We start from the raw sequence: 18,266 nt of genomic DNA on the forward strand, positions 1-18,266 counted from the left end.
TCCCCCGCCCCCCCCATTTATAATGGCATGAAAAGAACTTCCTTTTAGTATCTTTTCATATTTTCAAAATAATTTTCCATAAACTTATGGCAAGATTGTACCTTGGGAATACAGTTTTGGTAATACTTGATGGCCTATTATAGTCAGATTGCTCAAACTGAAGACCGTGGAAGGTGGTTCAAGAGGTCTTCAAATAGAAATCTGAGAAACAACAAAAAGGATGTGAAGGATATGAAAAAGGGTAGTCACCTAGGTATGAGATTCTTGAATTTGTCAGGCAGTTAGGATAATCTAGAATTAGTTGTATATCACTAGAGTACATAAGAGCAAGAATTTGCAGTTTTACTCATTGTCATAGCCCCAGCTCCTAGGGAAAAAAAATGTGCCTGGCTTTTATAAAAGTAGATGGTCCATAAATGAGCCTACCAAATATTAATGGCAGCCATTTGAGGAAAGCTATTGACAGGCTTGTGAGTGTGAACTAAATGAAGCTTCCCTATAGCCCAGGTACAGCCCTGGAGGCCTTGCTAGGAGGCAGGATTCCCCACAGGTTTCTCAGCCCCCATCCTTCACATCAAAAATTATTCCACAGAACTCTAATGTATGATGTCTTGTGAAAGAGAGCTCTGTGGCCAGTTGAGTTTAGTAAACAGCATACCATGTCCCCAGTTTTGAGATTCCCAGTATATATGGTATGTTTAAAAACTTGAGAAATTCTGTTTATGTCAGCATTTCCTAATAAACTTGTACACCCTTGCAACTTGCTTTTTGTGCTAACACCTTTGAAGTCACATAGATTTTTATTCCATGGAACAAACATACTCTGGGAAAACACTACTAAACAACAGAGTCCACCCTGTTACCAATGCCTACAGGAAGTGATTTGATTTAGAAGATGCAAAAGAAATTTTAATAATAATCAAATATAATTAGGGAGGGTAAAATTTGTTGCCAGAAAAAGGCATCTGATGATGTGATATAGATACATATATAACCCATCTCACTTTTCTCTCCTTATAGCATAAATAAGTTGATGCAGATTGCTAATTTTAATTTTCTGAGGTTCTATTTTCTTTCATCAGAGTTTAGGAATTATATTTCTAAAGATAATTAATGACACTGCAATATTGAATAGCAAAAGAAACAATTATTTTTATAGGTATTCTGTTCAAACAAAATGAGAATATTCTCAGCTTTAGCTTCCTCCTAATAAATTCAGGATTTCCAAAATCTTATTTAAGTCAAGTTACATGCCTTTCAAATAACATGCTTTACATAGTGTATACACAATTCTTACTCATTCAACAAAAATGTGAGTGTGTGCTATATGCTGAGCACCATTTAAGGTACTGGGTGAACAAAGAAGGCAAGGTCCCTGTTCTGGAAAAGCCTTCATAGAGGCTGGGGTGCAGGGAATAACAAACGAGTGTCAAATAGGAAACGGTACTATGAGGATAAACTAAATTGTCATGTGGTGGAGAAGAAATGGAGATACCAACACACGCCATATTTACTATTTTGGAAGATTTTATTGGTAACCAGTAATCTTATCCATTTTTTAAAAGATTAATAAATTAATCTCCAATTCCTATTCAAAAAGGGTAACGGACGTTATCTGAGTAAGGAATTTTTAAGTTTCTCTATTTCAAGGCTATAAGGGAGAGTAATTTGGCAGGTTGGCCCTGCTCTTTCTTGTTCCTTTAAAAGGCAAGTTTTTTGTTTTTGTTTTTTTAAGAAGAGCCACTTTCTACCTGGTAGCAAGGTAAAAAAGTAAATCGCGAGTCCCTAGGTGTTTTCATTTTCTGTTTCCTTCTCAATTCTTATATCCTACTACTAGCGCATTTCCCTCTAAAGCTGCTGTGGGGCATCCACAGTTCGTAAACTTATTCTTTCTAAGTTTCAAATTACCAGATACCTCTAATTGGGATGAATTATAACAATTTGCTCAGTGAAGTTTTTCAGTTGCAATATTGTATAAAACTTTAATTTGTGGTTTTGTTGTTGTTGTTTTTTCGGTGAGGAAGATTGTCACTGAGCTAACATCTGTGCCAGTCCCCCTCTATTTTATATGTGGGATGCCTGCCACAGCATGGCTTGATGAGCGGTGTGTAGGTCCACGCCCAGGATCCGAACCAGTGAACTCTGGGCTGCCAAAGCAGAGTATGTGAACTTAACCACTATGCCACTGGGCTGGCCCCAATTCCTATTGTTTATTATGTAACCCTTTCACTACATGGACCTTAGGTTTTCCCCACTTGTTGAATAGTAGGAGGCTTGGACTAGAAGATCTCCAGAGTCTCTTCCAAGTGTAAAGTTACATGAGTTCAAATTAAATTTGTGCTCGTGTGTTTATACATTGAAGCACAAAGTTGGAATAAAAATTCTCAAAACACCTACTCCTCAAATAATGAAATCCTGTAAAGGGATATCAAGCAGACTTTCTTTTGCTTATAGGAAATTACAATAGATTTGCTGTTGTAAAACCAACTAAGATATATGGCATAAAAGCAATCTGTAGGTCGATCTCATCAGAAATCCCTCCTAGTTCAGTTGAGCACCCAACACTCGAGCATTAACAGTGTGTCAAAAGCTAACGTAGTATTCCTGAAAGGAACCCTATCTGATTCTGATTCTGCCCTGGGGTCTGTCACTTGTCCAGCTCGCAGATGGTAAGATGACTCTGAGGTCTGGACAGAGTCATTGGCTTGGAATGAGTCATGGTTATAGAATACACAGGTCTTAAGAGCGGCCTTATGTGACAAGTGTAATCTCAACTACATGAAGCACAGATGTTAGGGGCCTTGAACAGTCAGCTGGGGTTAATCAGGACTCCTAATTTCTCGAATCCCCACTCAATCCGCTGTAATTACTTCAAGCTAGATATAAAACTTATTTTCCAGTTAGAGCTATCAAATGGTGGTAAATTTTCAGTCATTAAATAGATACTGTATATCTGGTTATGGGTCAAAGAATGTATTAGATGCGGGGCCGGCCCCATGGCCGAGTGGTTAAGTTCGCACACTCCGCTGCGGCGGCCCAGGGTTCAGATCCTGGGCTCGGACATGGCACTGCTCGTCAGGCCACGTTGAGGCGGCGTCCCACATGCCACAACTAGAAGGACCCACAACTAAGATAGACAACTATGTACAGGGGGCAGTTTGGGGAGATAAAGCAGGAAAAAAAAAAAAGATTGGCAACAGTTGTTAGCTCAGGTGCCAATCTAAAAAAAAAAAAGAATGTATTAGATGCAGTGGTGAATATAAAAGCTGAAGGACGTATGAACCTTAAGGAATTTAAAATAAAAGTAGATCAGTGTGCTAATGATTTTTTCATGTAGAAAATCAAAGGGATGCTTACATTTCCAACATTTGTGTGTTTTAAGAGGAAGCTGGGTTAAAACTATTAGGGTTGGGGCTGGCCCCGTGGCCGAGTGGTTAAGTTCGCGCGCTCCGCTGCAGGCGGCCCAGTGTTTCGTTAGTTCGAATCCTGGGCGTGGACATGGCACTGCTCATCAGACCACGCTGAGGCGGCGTCCCACATACCACAACTAGAAGGATCCACAACAAAGAGTATACAACTATGTACCAGGGGGCTTTGGGGAGAAAAAGGAAAAAATCAAATCAAAAAAAAAAAAAATCTATTAAAAAAACTTTTAGGGTATCTGTTGAGTGCTTTCAGTTAACAATTGTAATAAATGTAGGAAGAGTTAGGCTTTATTTTCCTTCATGTAGTGTGTCAGTCGTTGTTCACTGGAAAGAAGAGTAAATTAGGAGCTAGGAAACTTGGATAATAATTATGGCTCTACCTTTGAGTGAGTCTCTTCTAACACACATGGGCTTTGGTTTCTTCAGCAGTGTATGACTAGATGACTTCTTGAGATCCTGACTAGCTCAAAAGGACTGAGTCATCTCTAAATAAAAGATTTTGCTTTACCAATTAGTTGTATTGTTTACAAGGGAGTTCAAGTTTTAACTGAATGAGTTTGGTCTTTACATCAAATAATTTTATCTGTGACCCTCATTTTCACTGTCCAAAACAAGTGAATAATGGACTATGGCAAGGAAACCTCTTTTGGCATAAATTCATACTCGTTTTAGAAATTTATGGATAATCATGATATAGAAATATCTTCCTTGGGTGCCTGGCTTGTGGGTAATTTTTTTTTATACACATAAAATGATTCTTGCTAAGACAAGTTTCTTTCTTTTAGAAAAATATACTTTTCCCAGATTTTTTTTTTAAGAGAGCCACAGTAATTAACACACCACTCTCCTCCCCCTGTTCAACAGCTGAAGCAATTATGAAAATCATTTTTACTTACTCCAGATTTCTAAATTCAGAATTCTAGAAAAGCCCTGATATATGGAGACAGGGTTTTTATAGAGAGCCATAAGATAAAAGGAGGTCAAGTCAAGTGGTTTTGAAAGAGCAGACACACAGATTCTCTAAGGAAAGAATTCAGCTGTAACACTTCCAGCTCTACTGGACCACCTTTTGCCTATGCTATTTATTTTAATGTCTGGTTACCCATCCCAGACCAGGAGAGCTAAGATGCAGGTAAGTATCCATTAACAAGTAATCTTACCTCTTTGGACCTCAGTTTCCTTCCCTGTAAAATAAAGAGAGTGAGGATAACACATTTTGCAAGAGTGACACATTTGCAGTATGGCGACTCTTTGTAACTAATTAGAAACTTGGAAGTATTCTCAGAGGAGTTTTGTTGACGTACTACTTTGTTCCCTTACTGAATATAATAAAGAAAAAAAAATACAAGAAAGAGTAAGCAGAAGTTTCCAGAGTGTAGATGTCTTAATGCTTCAGTCTCTGCTGATAATTACTGGAACTAAAGTCCAACGTTGAGAAGACCATGCAGCCAGACCTTGAGTTTCTGATCTTTCTTTCTTCCCTACATCGATGACAATAAAGGAGGAAAGACAAATGGATCTGAGCTGGTTCTTTTCTTTTGGAGAACTGCACAGTTGATGGACAGGCTTGCTCTTTCTGGTTGAAAGCTGAAGCATTTGCCAGGCCCACTGGTCAAGGCTCTGGGTCTTGCTTTTAATGGTCTCTCTCCAAAGAGAACTGATGTTCAAAGGAACTCTTGCTGTTCCTCAGTCTGTGCCTTGAAGTGTCAGTGTTAGACGGGAAGAGCAGAAGGTAGAAGAATGCCTTATAAGAATTCTAACAGAGGGCAAGAGACCTAAAGTAGAAATAATAATTAACATTTATGGAATGCCTACCATTTTCCAAGTACTGTTGGAAAACTTCAGCTACTTTCTATTTGAACTCACTAACAATTCAGTGAAGTGTAAGTATTATTACATTTCATAAGAGGCTCAAAAAAGTTAACTAGGGTTGTTAAGTTGCCTAGGGTCATAAAGATAGTAAATGAGACCGGTAGAGGCATGATTTGAACCCAGGACTTCACTCCACTATATCCTGCTACCACATGTCAATAATATATTCACTCCTTAAGTTTATATGAATTTAACCTTTTCAACATATCATTACCTTAGGGACTTTGAATCTTAGAAAAAAGGCTCACCTCTGTATTATTGAGAAAAAAGATTTTCAGTTTGGTAAGGTAAGCAAGGTAATTTTTGAGGCTTTTTTGGTTTTGCTTTACCCTTATCATTGACAATCATCCAAGTGTTCCTTTCCTGGAATATATTTGTAATGACAGAGCTTACCGAGATGTTTGGGATTTGGAAGATCTTGAATGAATATAAATGTTTTTCTTCCATATCTACCACCACTAGAAGTGTTTTGCTAACAACATCATAGAAATTAGTTTTTAAATTGACCATGAACATTTGGACTTCTAACTTTTACTACAGAGCAATGATACTTATTATGCCACCTAAAATTTAAATTTTGTAGACAAGAGAAGAAAGAAAAATGGAAGCAATTCTGCAAGCTTTTGCCAGACTTGAAAAAAGAGAGAAAAGAAGAGAACAAGCTTTGGAAAGGATCAGCACAGCCAAAACTGAAGTTAAAACGGAATGTAAAGATGCCCAGATTGTCAGTGATGCTGAAGTTCTTCAGGTAGTAGCATCATTCAGGTCTAGCTGTGTCTTCACACATCAGTACTTTCCCATAAAGTTTCCACACGTGATTTCGTTACAGCTATAAAGAATTTTTAATGTCTGATACTCGCCTTTCAGTAGCATTTTTTAAATCCCATGAGAATTTAGACTTGAGGTATAACACTCTACTTGTTTTGTTTTTGAGAGTAAGAAAATTTTTAATTATGTCAATTCACTATATATCTGAATTCATAAAGAAATTTGGGGAAGTTAGCTTCTGAAGTAGATTAATGCTATTAGATCTCAACTTCTCACTTATATACATGTGCTATTGAAAGTCCCATTCTGTTGTATTTTGAATTAGGAACAAGCAAAAGAAGAAACTGCTAGCAAGCCAACTCCTGCCAAAGTGAATAGAACAAAACAGAGGAAAAGCTTTTCTCGGAGTAGGACTCACATTGGACAGCAGCGTCGGCGCCACAGAACTGTGAGCATGTGTTCGGACATCCAGCCATCTTCTCCTGACATAGAAGTTACTTCACAACAAAATGATGCTGAAAGTACTGTGCTTGCACTAGAACCAGAAACTGAAGCTGCACTAACAGCAATAATTACTGAGACGGAAGTCCCAGCACTTAATAAATGTCCTACAAAGTACCCCAAAACAAAGAAGGTATGATTCTTAATGAGTGTAAGAACTGTTTTCTAACAACAGTGCCTTATGATATTAAACATATTCATGTTTTTAAAATTCAATCTACAACATATCATAAGGAACAGAGTAAGAGGTGTAGTTTTTATTTTTTTTGAGGAAGATTAGCCCTGAGCTAACTGCTGCCAATCCTCTTCTTTTTGCTGAGGAAGACTGGCCCTGAGCTAACATCAGTGCCCATCTTCCTCCACTTTATATGTGGGACGCCTACCACAGCATGGCTTGCCAAGCGGTGCCATGTCCGCACCCAGGATCGGAACCTGAGCCGCCAAAGCGGAACGGGCGCTCTTAACTGCTGCGCCACCCGGCCGGCCCCCAGAGGTGTAGTTTTTATACTTGCAAAGTTTTTTAACAAAGAATGAGAATTGCAAACTGCAAAATCAGTTAATATAAACCTTTGCATTATTGTTACGAAGGCATTTATAATATTCAGTATATCAATACTTCCTTCTGGTATTACAATTTGTGTACCCTATGTATTAAATTCACACTTCTCAGAAACAACTGGTTTTAGATGTGTTATCCTTTCTTTATTCTTTGTATTTTTAAAATAAATTCCATGGTATAGGTAGATTATAAGAATTAAATGTGAAGAAATCGTTCCTTTCCATAAAATATACTAAGAATGTAAAAATTTATAAGGAAGGATAGTTTTAGATCAACTTATTAATAAAAATCTTTGAAAAACTGAAATTTAATGAAGCAATTATGGGAAACTATTCACTGAGATAAACCAACCTATTTAGAGCTCGGAAATAACTAACATTCTTATGAAGGTCCTGTTTTTCTCTCACTGAGTAGAGTACAGCAGATTGGAGCAGAGATACCAACGTGGTAATCTTTAGGCACTGTGGAGAGGGGCTAGATGGGAAATGGACCTTTCTCACACACTCCTATAACAAAATAGTTTGAAACTCCATTTATCTTGTCTTTGTTCTTACCAAATTCAATAGAGTTTGTATGTGCTGCGAAACCATGAGAAGTTTATTTAGTAAACGTCTGGGATGAACCAGGGAGAATACTGTAATGGCAAGTCAGAGGGTTAGTTAGAGAGAAGATCCAGACAGAGTTCTGTCTCACCCTAAGTCTGTACTCTCCTTGCTGCACCACAGATCTTGAGCGAGTAAGCCAATGCTTGCCTTTAACAATGAGTGGTTATTTTTGCCTGCTTTGGAAGTATGAAAATGCAGCTTTTCTTTGTAATTTGGATTAGTGAAAAGAAAAACTCATGTTTAAAAGAGAAGCCACTTTCTTGATTACAAATATGACAAATCCCTGCCCTTTAATTATTAAATGACGAAAGTATTGTGGTGCTATAGATTTACTAAATCCCTGGTCTGTGATGTAAGTTCCTATATCCTGATTCTCTAAAAAAGCCTCTTTTGTCACAAGTTTTGCTTATGGTGTTCTGTTACTTTAAACTACAGAGTAGTTTACAGAGTTGACAGAGTACCAAATTATCCTGATTTCCCTGAAGTAAAGGCCTCATTCAATTTATTGCACACTTATTCTATGCTAGATGCTGTTTGAAGAGCTCTTTGAATCCTCACAGTAACCCTACACGTAGAGCTAGTTTCTATTATGGCCCTTCTTTCACAGGTAAGGATTGAGCTGTGGAAGAGTTACATAACTTGCTTAGGTCATGGTGTGAGTGGCAATGCCAGATTCACGCGCTGCAGTCTGGACGCAGGCTCCGTGTGCTTTAGCAATACAGTCGACTGCTTGCCCTAGAAAGAGCTCTATCTCAACTGAAAAGAAAGGGAAAGAAAAGATGCCAAAATGTTTATAGTGATTCTCTCTGGAAGATGGGATGTAGGGAGATTATTTTAATTTTTAATGTGTGTGTTTCTATATGTGTGAGAATGTATGTGCAAATATATACACCCTTTTTCTGCAAATTACATTTATAATAAAAATATCATTTGATAACTAGATAGAAAAGATATGAATGCCCAAATAGCAAAGAAAATGTGCTTGTGCTGACAAATATAGTACTTATTTCCATGCCCATTACAATGAACTTTCTAAATAAATAACCAGTTCATTAAAAAAAAAAAGGTGAGTAATCATTATACTTGAGGGTGAGGTATATTCATATAGCCAGAATTGTACATTGTAGTACAACTGTAGTTCACTGTAGATCAAAAACTCAACAGAATTACTTAATAAAAGAATTATGTGAACTTGCAAAGCACAGAACTTAGAGGAACTTTCAAACCCCTTAAATCAATAGTGATGGTCAATACTGACATTTTTTTCTTTTTTTTTAAATGTATTTGCGCTGCCTGGAAATTCTGATGGGCAGCCAGGGTAGAAAAGCATTGCCTAAAACCAGATTTTTCTGACAAACTGAACATTTTATACCTACAATAGAAGCAGTAACAAACCTAAATTTAGTGTTTGTATTTATAAGATGGCACCGAAGTCTCCTAGATTTTACTGTTGTACAAAAGCTACCACGTGTTTTGTTCCTACAAAGTATAATTGTGTAGAAAATTTTAGGACTAAAAGTAGATACCCAAGGAAATGCAGAGTTACTTATACTGATTTTTTGGACTTCATATATGAATGATTTAAATTACTCAGTATATCAGTTTAGATAATAGATCCATTTCAAACTTGGTATTAGAATATTCTATAGGAGAAGCTGTGTAATTACATGTATAGTGATCCAGATTTTTCTTTTCTCTAGCACTTGGTCAATGAATGGTTAAGTGAGAAGAATGAGAAGACAGGAAAACCTTCAGACAGCCTTTCAGAAAGGCCTCTGCGCATAACTACAGATCCAGAAGTGTTAGCCACACAGCTCAACTCTTTACCAGGTCTCACTTATAGTCCCCATGTGTACTCTACTCCAAAGCACTATATTAGATTTACTTCACCATTCCTTTCAGAAAAAAGGAGAAGAAAAGAACCTACCGAAAATACTTCTGGCTCATGCAAGAAGGTAAACTTTGTTTTTGGATATAAAAATCTAAGATGAGCCAAATGTCAATCTCATTCCTTACTACCATTCCTGGTAGTGAAATGCTTTTAGAATCGGCTCTACATTTATCAGCTATATAAACGGCTACAAACTGACTTTTGTTCACTTACTGTTTTATTTTAGCGATGGCTGAAACAAGCTTTAGAAGAAGAAAACTCAGCAATTTTACATAGATTTAATTCACCCTGTCAAGAAAGATCCAGAAGTCCTACAGTCAATGGTGAAAATAAAAGTCCACTACTATTAAATGATAGCTGTTCCCTTCCAGGTAGGATTTCTTTTCGGTGTTTTCGTGTGAAGCTTGTGGCAAGATACATATAGCTTTACACAGTCCCATTATTACATACGTTACAAAAGAAGCACCTTGTTATATATATTTCCTCTTTTCTGTCCTCCAACCTTTTGGATGCAGACAGACATGAAAACATTAGTAGAACCATGTATGTTGGGGCTTATGGTTGAATTTTTGGCCTAGTTTTGTTTTTTGGGCTTGGTGCTTTTCAAACAGATTCAAAAGGACTCTTAGAATCAGTTACAAGTACTTCTGTACTTGTAAGATTTCTCAGAGACCCCTAAGTCTCTAAGAAATGGTGAAATTAACTAATTTGGGGGAGTGAGGAGAGATTGCTTCAGGTTGTTAAAACCGTGAAATTTAGTTTTGGGGTGAAAGTCATCATAATTACTATTGTTGATGTTTCAATCTTTTCAGAATATATTATAGATCATAGAAAATACCAGCAGTATAATTTTTTTATAAATTATTATTTTACCAACAGATTTAACTACACCACTAAAAAAACGAAGACTTTATCAGTTGCTAGATTCTGCTTACTCAGAAACCTCTACACCTACTCCTTCACCATATGCTACACCAACTCACACCGACATTACTCCAATGGACCCGTCATTTGCTACTCCTCCACGAATAAAATCAGATGATGAAGCTTGCAGAAATAGTTATAAGCCCATATATTCACCAGTTACCCCAGTAACTCCTGGCACACCAGGAAATAGCATGCACTTTGAGGTGAGAAATTTAAATGAAAAAAAAATTCTTTTTAACCCATGAGGATGGGGTTTCTTTAATAGCTTCCCCCACCAGCTTTAACAACTAGTGTACTGAGTAGAAAGTTTTTTAAAAGAAAAAATATGGAACTTGCATTTATGTGAATTTGAACTTGTTTTGATTAAAATGGGTAACTTTCATCTCATTGATGTAGAGAGTCAGACTGAATGACAGCGTATCACCCTGACCTTAAAGCAGATGTCTTCTATGGGGAGGGGGACAAGACAAAAGGAAGTTTAAATCAACGTCTATGTAGCAGTCTCTCATTTCAAGTTTATGTCTAGAAATATCATGGGTTTAGTTATACATTTTAACTTTCAATTCTAATTATTTCTTTTATACAGAATATTTCTTCCCCAGAAAGTTCTCCAGAAATTAAGAGACGCACTTATAGTCAAGAGGTAAGGAGTTATTCACAAAAGTTATCTAAATCGGTGACTCTTTCCTAGCAGCATCATTTTGCTTAAATTATTGGTACATTTTAAAATAAGTAGTCTCAACATGTGGTTATTTGTGTAATTAATTTTTTTTTTTAATTCCGTAACCAGGGATATGACAGATCTTCAACCATGTTATCATTGGGGCCTTTTAGAAATTCTAATTTAACTGAACTGAGTCTGCAGGAAATCAAGACGATTGGTTATAGCAGCCCTAGGAGCAGGACTGAAGTCAACAGGCAGTGCCCTGGGGAGAAGGAGTCTGCAGACCTCCAACTGGGACTCGAGGCCGTTGAGCAGACTGCCTTACATAAAACCACGGAGACACCTGCGCATGACAGGACTGATTCCAACAGCCAGCTGGAATCGGCTCACTCCGGACGGGGCACAGTGTATTCTTCCTGGGTGAAGAGTCCTGACAGGACAGGAGTTAACTTCTCCGTAAACTCTAACCTGAGGGACCTGACACCCTCACACCAGTTAGAGGTGGGAGGAGGCTTCCGAGTGAGTGAGTCAAAGTGCCTGACACAGGACGACCCTAGAGGCATCTTTATGGAGACCCCTGTGTTCTGTGCTTCAGAAGATGGGCTCGTATCTGGTTTCGGACGGACTGTCAATGACAACTTGATTGACGGAAGCTGCACACCCCAAAATCCACCACAAAAGAAAAAGGTTACAAATTTAAAGATTTATAGTCCTTTTTTAATACTGTTTTTTTTATACTACTACTGAGCATAATTAGTTATAATAAGTATTATGTAAGGCATTCAAGTTAAATCTTTGATATGTACACCTTTTTGAACCTTTTGTAAATGTTTAATTAGAAAATGTTTACAGAGAAGTATAACATTGTAGTGATATGGAAAAGTCTTAGGAGCATGGTTTCAGAGATCAAAACCTCAAGGTGATTTATTTCACCAAAAGAGTAACTTTTAAAAATGATAGCCACTTCCCAACCAAATAAACAGTTGAATAATATTTGTGTTCTTACCACTCTTATTTTACATAGAACAGGCAGCCTTGTATAGAAGAAATGCCTCTTTCCTCATCCATAATATCCACAGTATTTAGACCATGGATATGAGTCTTTTGAAAAGCATTATACTAATAGATAAGTATTATGTAAGTAATAAATAAGTTCCCTGATTTGCCACCATTATTTGGTTGGCAGTCATATTGAGACAAAAGAATGCCTTATTTCAGAGGAATGGGAGAAACTACAACACTTATTTTATTTGTTAATAGGCTTATTGCTTTGCAAGTCAAAGAATTTTAGTGATGTGTGCTTTTAATTTTTATAACAGAGTCCAGTTGGCAACTTTGTGGGAAGCAATGTAGTATAGTGGAAAGAGCACGGGCTTTCAAGTAAGACCTAGGTTCGAATCCCGGCTCCAACACTCACCAGCTGTGTGACCTTGAGTGAGTGAGTTACTCAATTTCCTCATCTGTAAAATGGGGATGATAATATAACCTATTTCATAATAGGGTTGTTGTGAGGATTAAGTAATGTATGTAAATCATCTAAATGCAATGCCTGGCATATAGTAGGCATTTGGTAATTGTTTATAATTATTATTTGTTCAGAATCAAATTATTTTATATAATTTTCCTAATGTAAACATAGTAATTCTCTTTAGAAAAAAAGAATAGATTGACTCTGCCTTATAAAACAAGAATAAAGGATTTGCTTTTCCTTATCTTTCTTGCTTAAGGTGTCTCTGTTAGAATACCGTAAAAGACAACGTGAAGCTAGGAAAAGTGGCTCTAAGGCAGAACACTTCCCATTGGTTAGCGTATCGCCTCACGCAAGCGGAAGCTTGAGCAGCAGCAATGGTGATGGGTGTGGCAGCAGGACCGAAAATGGGGAGCAGGTAGAGAGCTCAGCCAGCCTACCTCTACCAACACCAGCTGCTGCTTCTAACGCTACTTCGGAGGAACCCAGCAGTAACTGTCCCGTTAAGGAAAGTTCTGCCAGTGAGAAGAGTGAACCGGAAGTTCAATGGTAAGCCTGTTAAACCCCACCTGGTAACCTTAGAACTCCCGGTAGGCCGCCTGACAGTTAGAGTCGTCTTCATCACTTTATCGCCCAGTCAGGAGCTTAGCTATGTACACAGCTGATTTTGAATGGAGCAACAGCTACAAAGATTTGAAGCATGCTATTCTGAAATAATGAACTGTCCCTCCTGTTTGTTGTTGTTCTCCCAAGGCTACGCCGATGGAGCTTTGTGGTCAGAATTTTGAAAGGTCCTCTTTGCTGACAGGGTTTTAAACCAGCTATATATTTGCTTGTGTTGTTAAAGGTCCCCGGTGCTTACTCGGTGATAATTTTCACACAAATATTTATCTCCAAAGAATCTCTATCATAGTCAGCATCCTGCAGTTTCTTTACAACCCATACCTTGAAAGAACAACCAAGTTTAGTGTTTCTTCAGTAGGAATAGAAGAAGCTGGATGTAGGATGGGTCTTGGCAAAGGGCAGGAGGCCATTCACTTTGCTCCTTGGTCCCCTTAACTCCCAAGAGCTTCCAGCTAGCCTTACAATCTGGACACAAGGTAATTTGTAGGGGTATGTTTGCTACTTTTGGTAACCTGAAGCGACATTCTGAATGGTCATACACTACCCTTCAATCCCCTCCTCCTTTTCACCAAGAAAATGCTTAAGACAGAGGAATGGAGTTCTTCAAATAGGTGAGGATAAAAATCTCAATTTTGAGAGCTGTTAGCAAAACAAACAAAAAGCAAAAGCCTTGGTATAAGAGAACATGTTGACCATCAAGGGACAAAGAATAATCGAGGTGGCAGTAGTGTCTTTGAATTGATGATATGATTTTATTTTAAAGGACTGCCTCAACTTCCGTGGAGCAAGTGAGAGAGAGGAGTTACCAGAGAGCTCTACTTCTCAGTGACCACCGCAAAGACAAAGACGGTGGTAAGTGAACTCGTCCCTTTGCCGGAAAGTGGAGTCAGCTAACCTCCTTCTCTGCAGCTCTAATGTTCTCTCTGGGTCTGCTTCTGCTTCATCTCTAGGGGGAGAGTCACCCTGTGTCCCATGTTCACCGAGTCATGTTCCGTCTTCACCTTCATCTCATTCAAATCACATTCCCCAGTTGCAACCCAAGGGCCCAGTCCCTTCTTTCAGTGAACTCACGGAAGGTCAGTAAGCAGATGACCTCTCATGGTTATTGTTTTCAGTGTCTTTTTAAATCCGAAAGGAGAGAGCCTTGATAAAAAGTCGGTTTGAACAGTAAAATGTACTTTGCTTGGTGTTAGCAAAAAAGGCAATATTTATCATGTAATTTCACTTTTAGTAAAGTTTCTTCTGCTTTACAGATCCTGATTCTGAAAATCCAGAACCCACGACTACAAATGAATGTCCATCCCCAGAGATTTCTCAGAATACTTGTAAAAGCCCTTCAAAAATGAGCAAGGTAATAATATTGACCTTTGAACGTGGCCATTCAGAAAAGTGGATGGTAATATGCACATGGAGATTTTTCTGCTGTACCAAGTATCAATCTGTGATTTCTGGACACTTTTCCTGTCAGACTTGGAGCAAACATTCTAAAGTGCCAAACACACTTTCTCCAAGAGTTCCACCCCTATTCTTTTGGTGTCTAGGAAATACACAGTCTTTTTCATGAAACATTTGACCACACAATTCTCTAAAAGCAAAGGTCAGGTGACATTCATTTGAAAGAAGTGCTTTCTCCATTTTGGGTCATGAAGATGTGATCATCTCATGTGGCTGTATGTTTGGACACTAAAGATGAGAAGCCTGAGACTGAATCACATAGATTTAAGTAGCCTTGTACTTAGATTATTTATTTGAACAATGTAAAAGGTGTTACAAAGCAAAACGGTTTGGGGGAGCAAGTTTATTTACCCAAACCAATTTATGATTAGGTTGGGTGTAGAAATTTCAGTTATGGAATTCAAACTTGCTGTTTAAGATATTAGAGTTCTTTTAGAGTAAGGCTCCAAAACAGGGGGAAAAAGGGAGATTAAATTTATAGACGATTATTTCCTTGACTTGTCTTCAATAAAAATTAATTCAGAGAATTCAGTTTTTACCAGAACTTGCTGAACTACTGGAAAACTGGCTTTTGAATATCCCAAGCCTCTGTAATTGACTTCTCAAACCTATCTTATTCCCAACTCCTTTTTAAAATTAATATGTAAATAACATTAAATACCAGTAATAACTAACTTCAGTGTACATAAAAATGTTTAAGTTTATATAAATACATAAAGTTGATATGATCTGTTTTCTTTTCGTAGCCTGGTTCGCCAGGACCTGTCATTCCTGTTCAACCACATGGGAAAATACTCACAAAACCAGATTCCCATTGGGAGGCAACAGGTATTGTGTCAGAAGCTGAGAATGGTGTTCACCTGAAAACAGAACTCCCACAGAAACAGCTATTAAATAACAGCCAGGCACTTTCCAAGAATCACCCCCCGCAGCCGCTCACGCGCAGTTCGTCTGAGCAACTTTCCCAAAAGCTGCCTTCTGTGCCGGGGAAGCTGCCCTGCCCTCCATCACCTCACACAGAAAACCCGCCCAAGTCGTCGACGCCGCACACCCCCGTCCAGCATGGCTATCTCTCACCAAAGCCCCCGGCACAGCCCTTAGGATCGCCCTACAGGCCGCACCATTCACAGTCACCTCAAGTCGGAGCCCCTCAGCGAGAGCCACAGAGAAATTTTTATTCAGCGGCACAGAACCTTCAAACCAGTACTCAGCAGGCAACATCTGGAGCATTATTTCCACAGGCACCCTCAGGACAATCTGCAGCAACATTCAGTCAGTTTACCCAACAGAGTCTGAACAGCTCGGCCCCACCCCCGCCTCCGCCGCCACCTCCGTCGTCGTCATATTACCAAAACCAGCAGCCCTCTGCAAACTTTCAGAGTTACAATCAGCTCAAAGGGAGTCTTGCCCAGCACACTGTGTTTACATCAGGACCAAATCAAGCACTTCCTGGCACCAGCAGCCAGCAGCCAGTTCCAGGCCACCACGTGACTCCCGGGCACTTTCTGCCTTCTCAGAGTCCTACTATTCACCATCCTGCTGCCGCCGCGGTCCCACCCCCACCCCCGCCACCGCCCGCGCCAGGGCCCCACCTCGTCCCGCAGCCCAGTTCCCATCAGCAACACTCTGGAGCACACATAGTGGGGCCTGTCCATGCCGTCACCCCTGGGTCGCACATGCATTCGCAAACTGCTGGACACCACTTGCCACCACCCCCTCCACCTCCTGGTCCTGCCCCTCACCACCATCCACCGCCCCACCCTTCCACAGGACTCCAGGGTCTACAAGCACAACACCAGCATGTTGTAAACCCAGCCCCGCCGCCGCCGCCGCCGCCGCCTCCTTCCACTGTTCTGGCTTCCGGGCATCACGCCACATCAGCTCAAGCCTTACACCACCCACCTCATCAAGGACCTCCACTTTTCCCTTCGAGTGCTCATCCAGCTGTACCACCATATCCCTCACAAGCTACACATCACACCACTTTGGGACCGGGACCCCAACACCAGCCTTCTGGAACAGGGCCACATTGTCCATTACCAGTCGCAGGTCCCCATCTCCAGCCCCAAGGACCAAACAGTATTCCAACACCTACTGCTTCAGGGTTCTGTCCTCATCCTGGCTCTGTGGCCCTGCCACATGGGGTCCAAGGACCTCAGCAGGCATCTCCAGTGCCTGGACAGATTCCAATTCACAGAGCACAGGTGCCACCAACATTTCAGAACAATTACCATGGTTCAGGGTGGCATTAAAATGGACTCCAAAAACATTTTTTAAAATGTTCTGTAAGATAACTGTATATTTCGTATGTACCTGTTAAGGTACTTTTTAAAGCTTGTACATGAAACTTTGTATAAAAAAAAAACACCAGTGCTCTTTCATTGTATTTTTCCCATTTTTGCTTTTTAAAATTCCTTTAAAAATGTGCTGTTAAGCCAGTATTAGATATCTTTATTTTGTAAGTGAACATTCCAGCTGTTCTTCTGGCAGTAGATTTGATGCTACATGACCTTTACATTTTATTGTTGCAGTTAAATTCATTTAGTGAACGTTTCTATATTATTTTATACGTATGCATTAAGTACACAGCTAAGTAATGGCACGATGAGGAGTCTCCTTTTTTTTCTGTCAGCAGTCCTGTGAGTGCATCTTAGGTATAAAACAATGCAATACAGATTTTTATAGTTTGGTGTGGACATGGCTCATTTTGTTTTATCGGTTATTGGCAAGCAAAATGTAATTTAATGTATAGATGATTTTTAATGTCTCCTGACAAACTGTAAATACTGCATTTCTTTTGCGTATATAATTGCTTACAGCTTTTCTCATTTGATATATAGCATTGTACATATGACAAGTCTGCAAAACTGTGTGATCTTTGTGAAAGTAGTACAGTATATGGCCTTTAATTTCTTTTTTATTTTAAATATACTGTCACATTGAAGCACTGGTTGGGCATTTTAATTCATGTTAATAAATCACAATTATGTCAGTTTTACCAAATTGTCCTGTACAACCTTCTGACACAGGGGTCTTTTTACAAAAGTTGCATTTTTCAATACAGTTTGTAAGGAGCCTTCCCTTTGCTTTAGCGACTCCCACCTCCGCTGGACCGCGGCAAGCATCAGGAGGCCGTGAGTTGTTCCTGCTTGTCACTTTTGCAGGAACGCGAGCCCTAGGAAGCTGCGGTGCTCTGTGGTGCCCGCGCCCACGCAAGCACTGTGAACGGCAGGGGCGCGCCGTGCGTCCCCACAGTCGTGTGGGGACGGGGAGCAGCTCAGCCACAACAGGGAGGCCCAACTAACTGTTACAGTTTAGAACATGACTGAAATGTCCTAGTGACTAATCAAACTATCTGAAAACCTGACCATTTACTGTCCAGCTACAGTATTAGAGAGAAAGTAGTAGGAAGTTTTTACAATTCGTTTTGGTGTGTAAAACTAAAGGAAAAAGGCATTATTCTTAGATCTCTCAAGTGACATGATGGCCTCTTAGGTGAGCAATTTA

The 18,266-nt window shown here is 39.3% G+C and overlaps 1 protein-coding gene across 5 annotated transcripts in view; it reads left to right on the forward strand.

Annotated features, from left to right (window-relative positions):
- KMT2E (lysine methyltransferase 2E (inactive)) overlaps positions 1 to 17,757 on the forward strand; it is a 96,045-nt gene extending 78,288 nt beyond the window's left edge. For 4 of the 5 annotated variants that reach the window (XM_023640149.2, XM_070265368.1, XM_070265369.1 and 1 more), the window contains 12 exons: positions 5,881 to 6,045; positions 6,391 to 6,699; positions 9,431 to 9,685; positions 9,848 to 9,992; positions 10,501 to 10,751; positions 11,135 to 11,191; positions 11,339 to 11,899; positions 12,940 to 13,229; positions 14,068 to 14,156; positions 14,255 to 14,380; positions 14,558 to 14,655; positions 15,506 to 17,757. In XM_023640149.2, coding sequence (XP_023495917.1) covers positions 5,881 to 6,045; positions 6,391 to 6,699; positions 9,431 to 9,685; positions 9,848 to 9,992; positions 10,501 to 10,751; positions 11,135 to 11,191; positions 11,339 to 11,899; positions 12,940 to 13,229; positions 14,068 to 14,156; positions 14,255 to 14,380; positions 14,558 to 14,655; positions 15,506 to 17,011 — 3,852 coding nt within the window. In that variant the 3' untranslated portion in view covers positions 17,012 to 17,757. The remainder of the gene's footprint in view (positions 1 to 5,880; positions 6,046 to 6,390; positions 6,700 to 9,430; positions 9,686 to 9,847; positions 9,993 to 10,500; positions 10,752 to 11,134; positions 11,192 to 11,338; positions 11,900 to 12,939; positions 13,230 to 14,067; positions 14,157 to 14,254; positions 14,381 to 14,557; positions 14,656 to 15,505) is intronic. The other variant, XM_023640150.2, reaches the window with a different exon arrangement.
- The last annotated feature ends 509 nt before the right edge of the window (positions 17,758 to 18,266 follow it).

This window comes from Equus caballus, chromosome 4 (genome assembly GCF_041296265.1).
Source record: "Equus caballus isolate H_3958 breed thoroughbred chromosome 4, TB-T2T, whole genome shotgun sequence".
Classification (NCBI taxonomy): domain Eukaryota; kingdom Metazoa; phylum Chordata; class Mammalia; order Perissodactyla; family Equidae; genus Equus; species Equus caballus.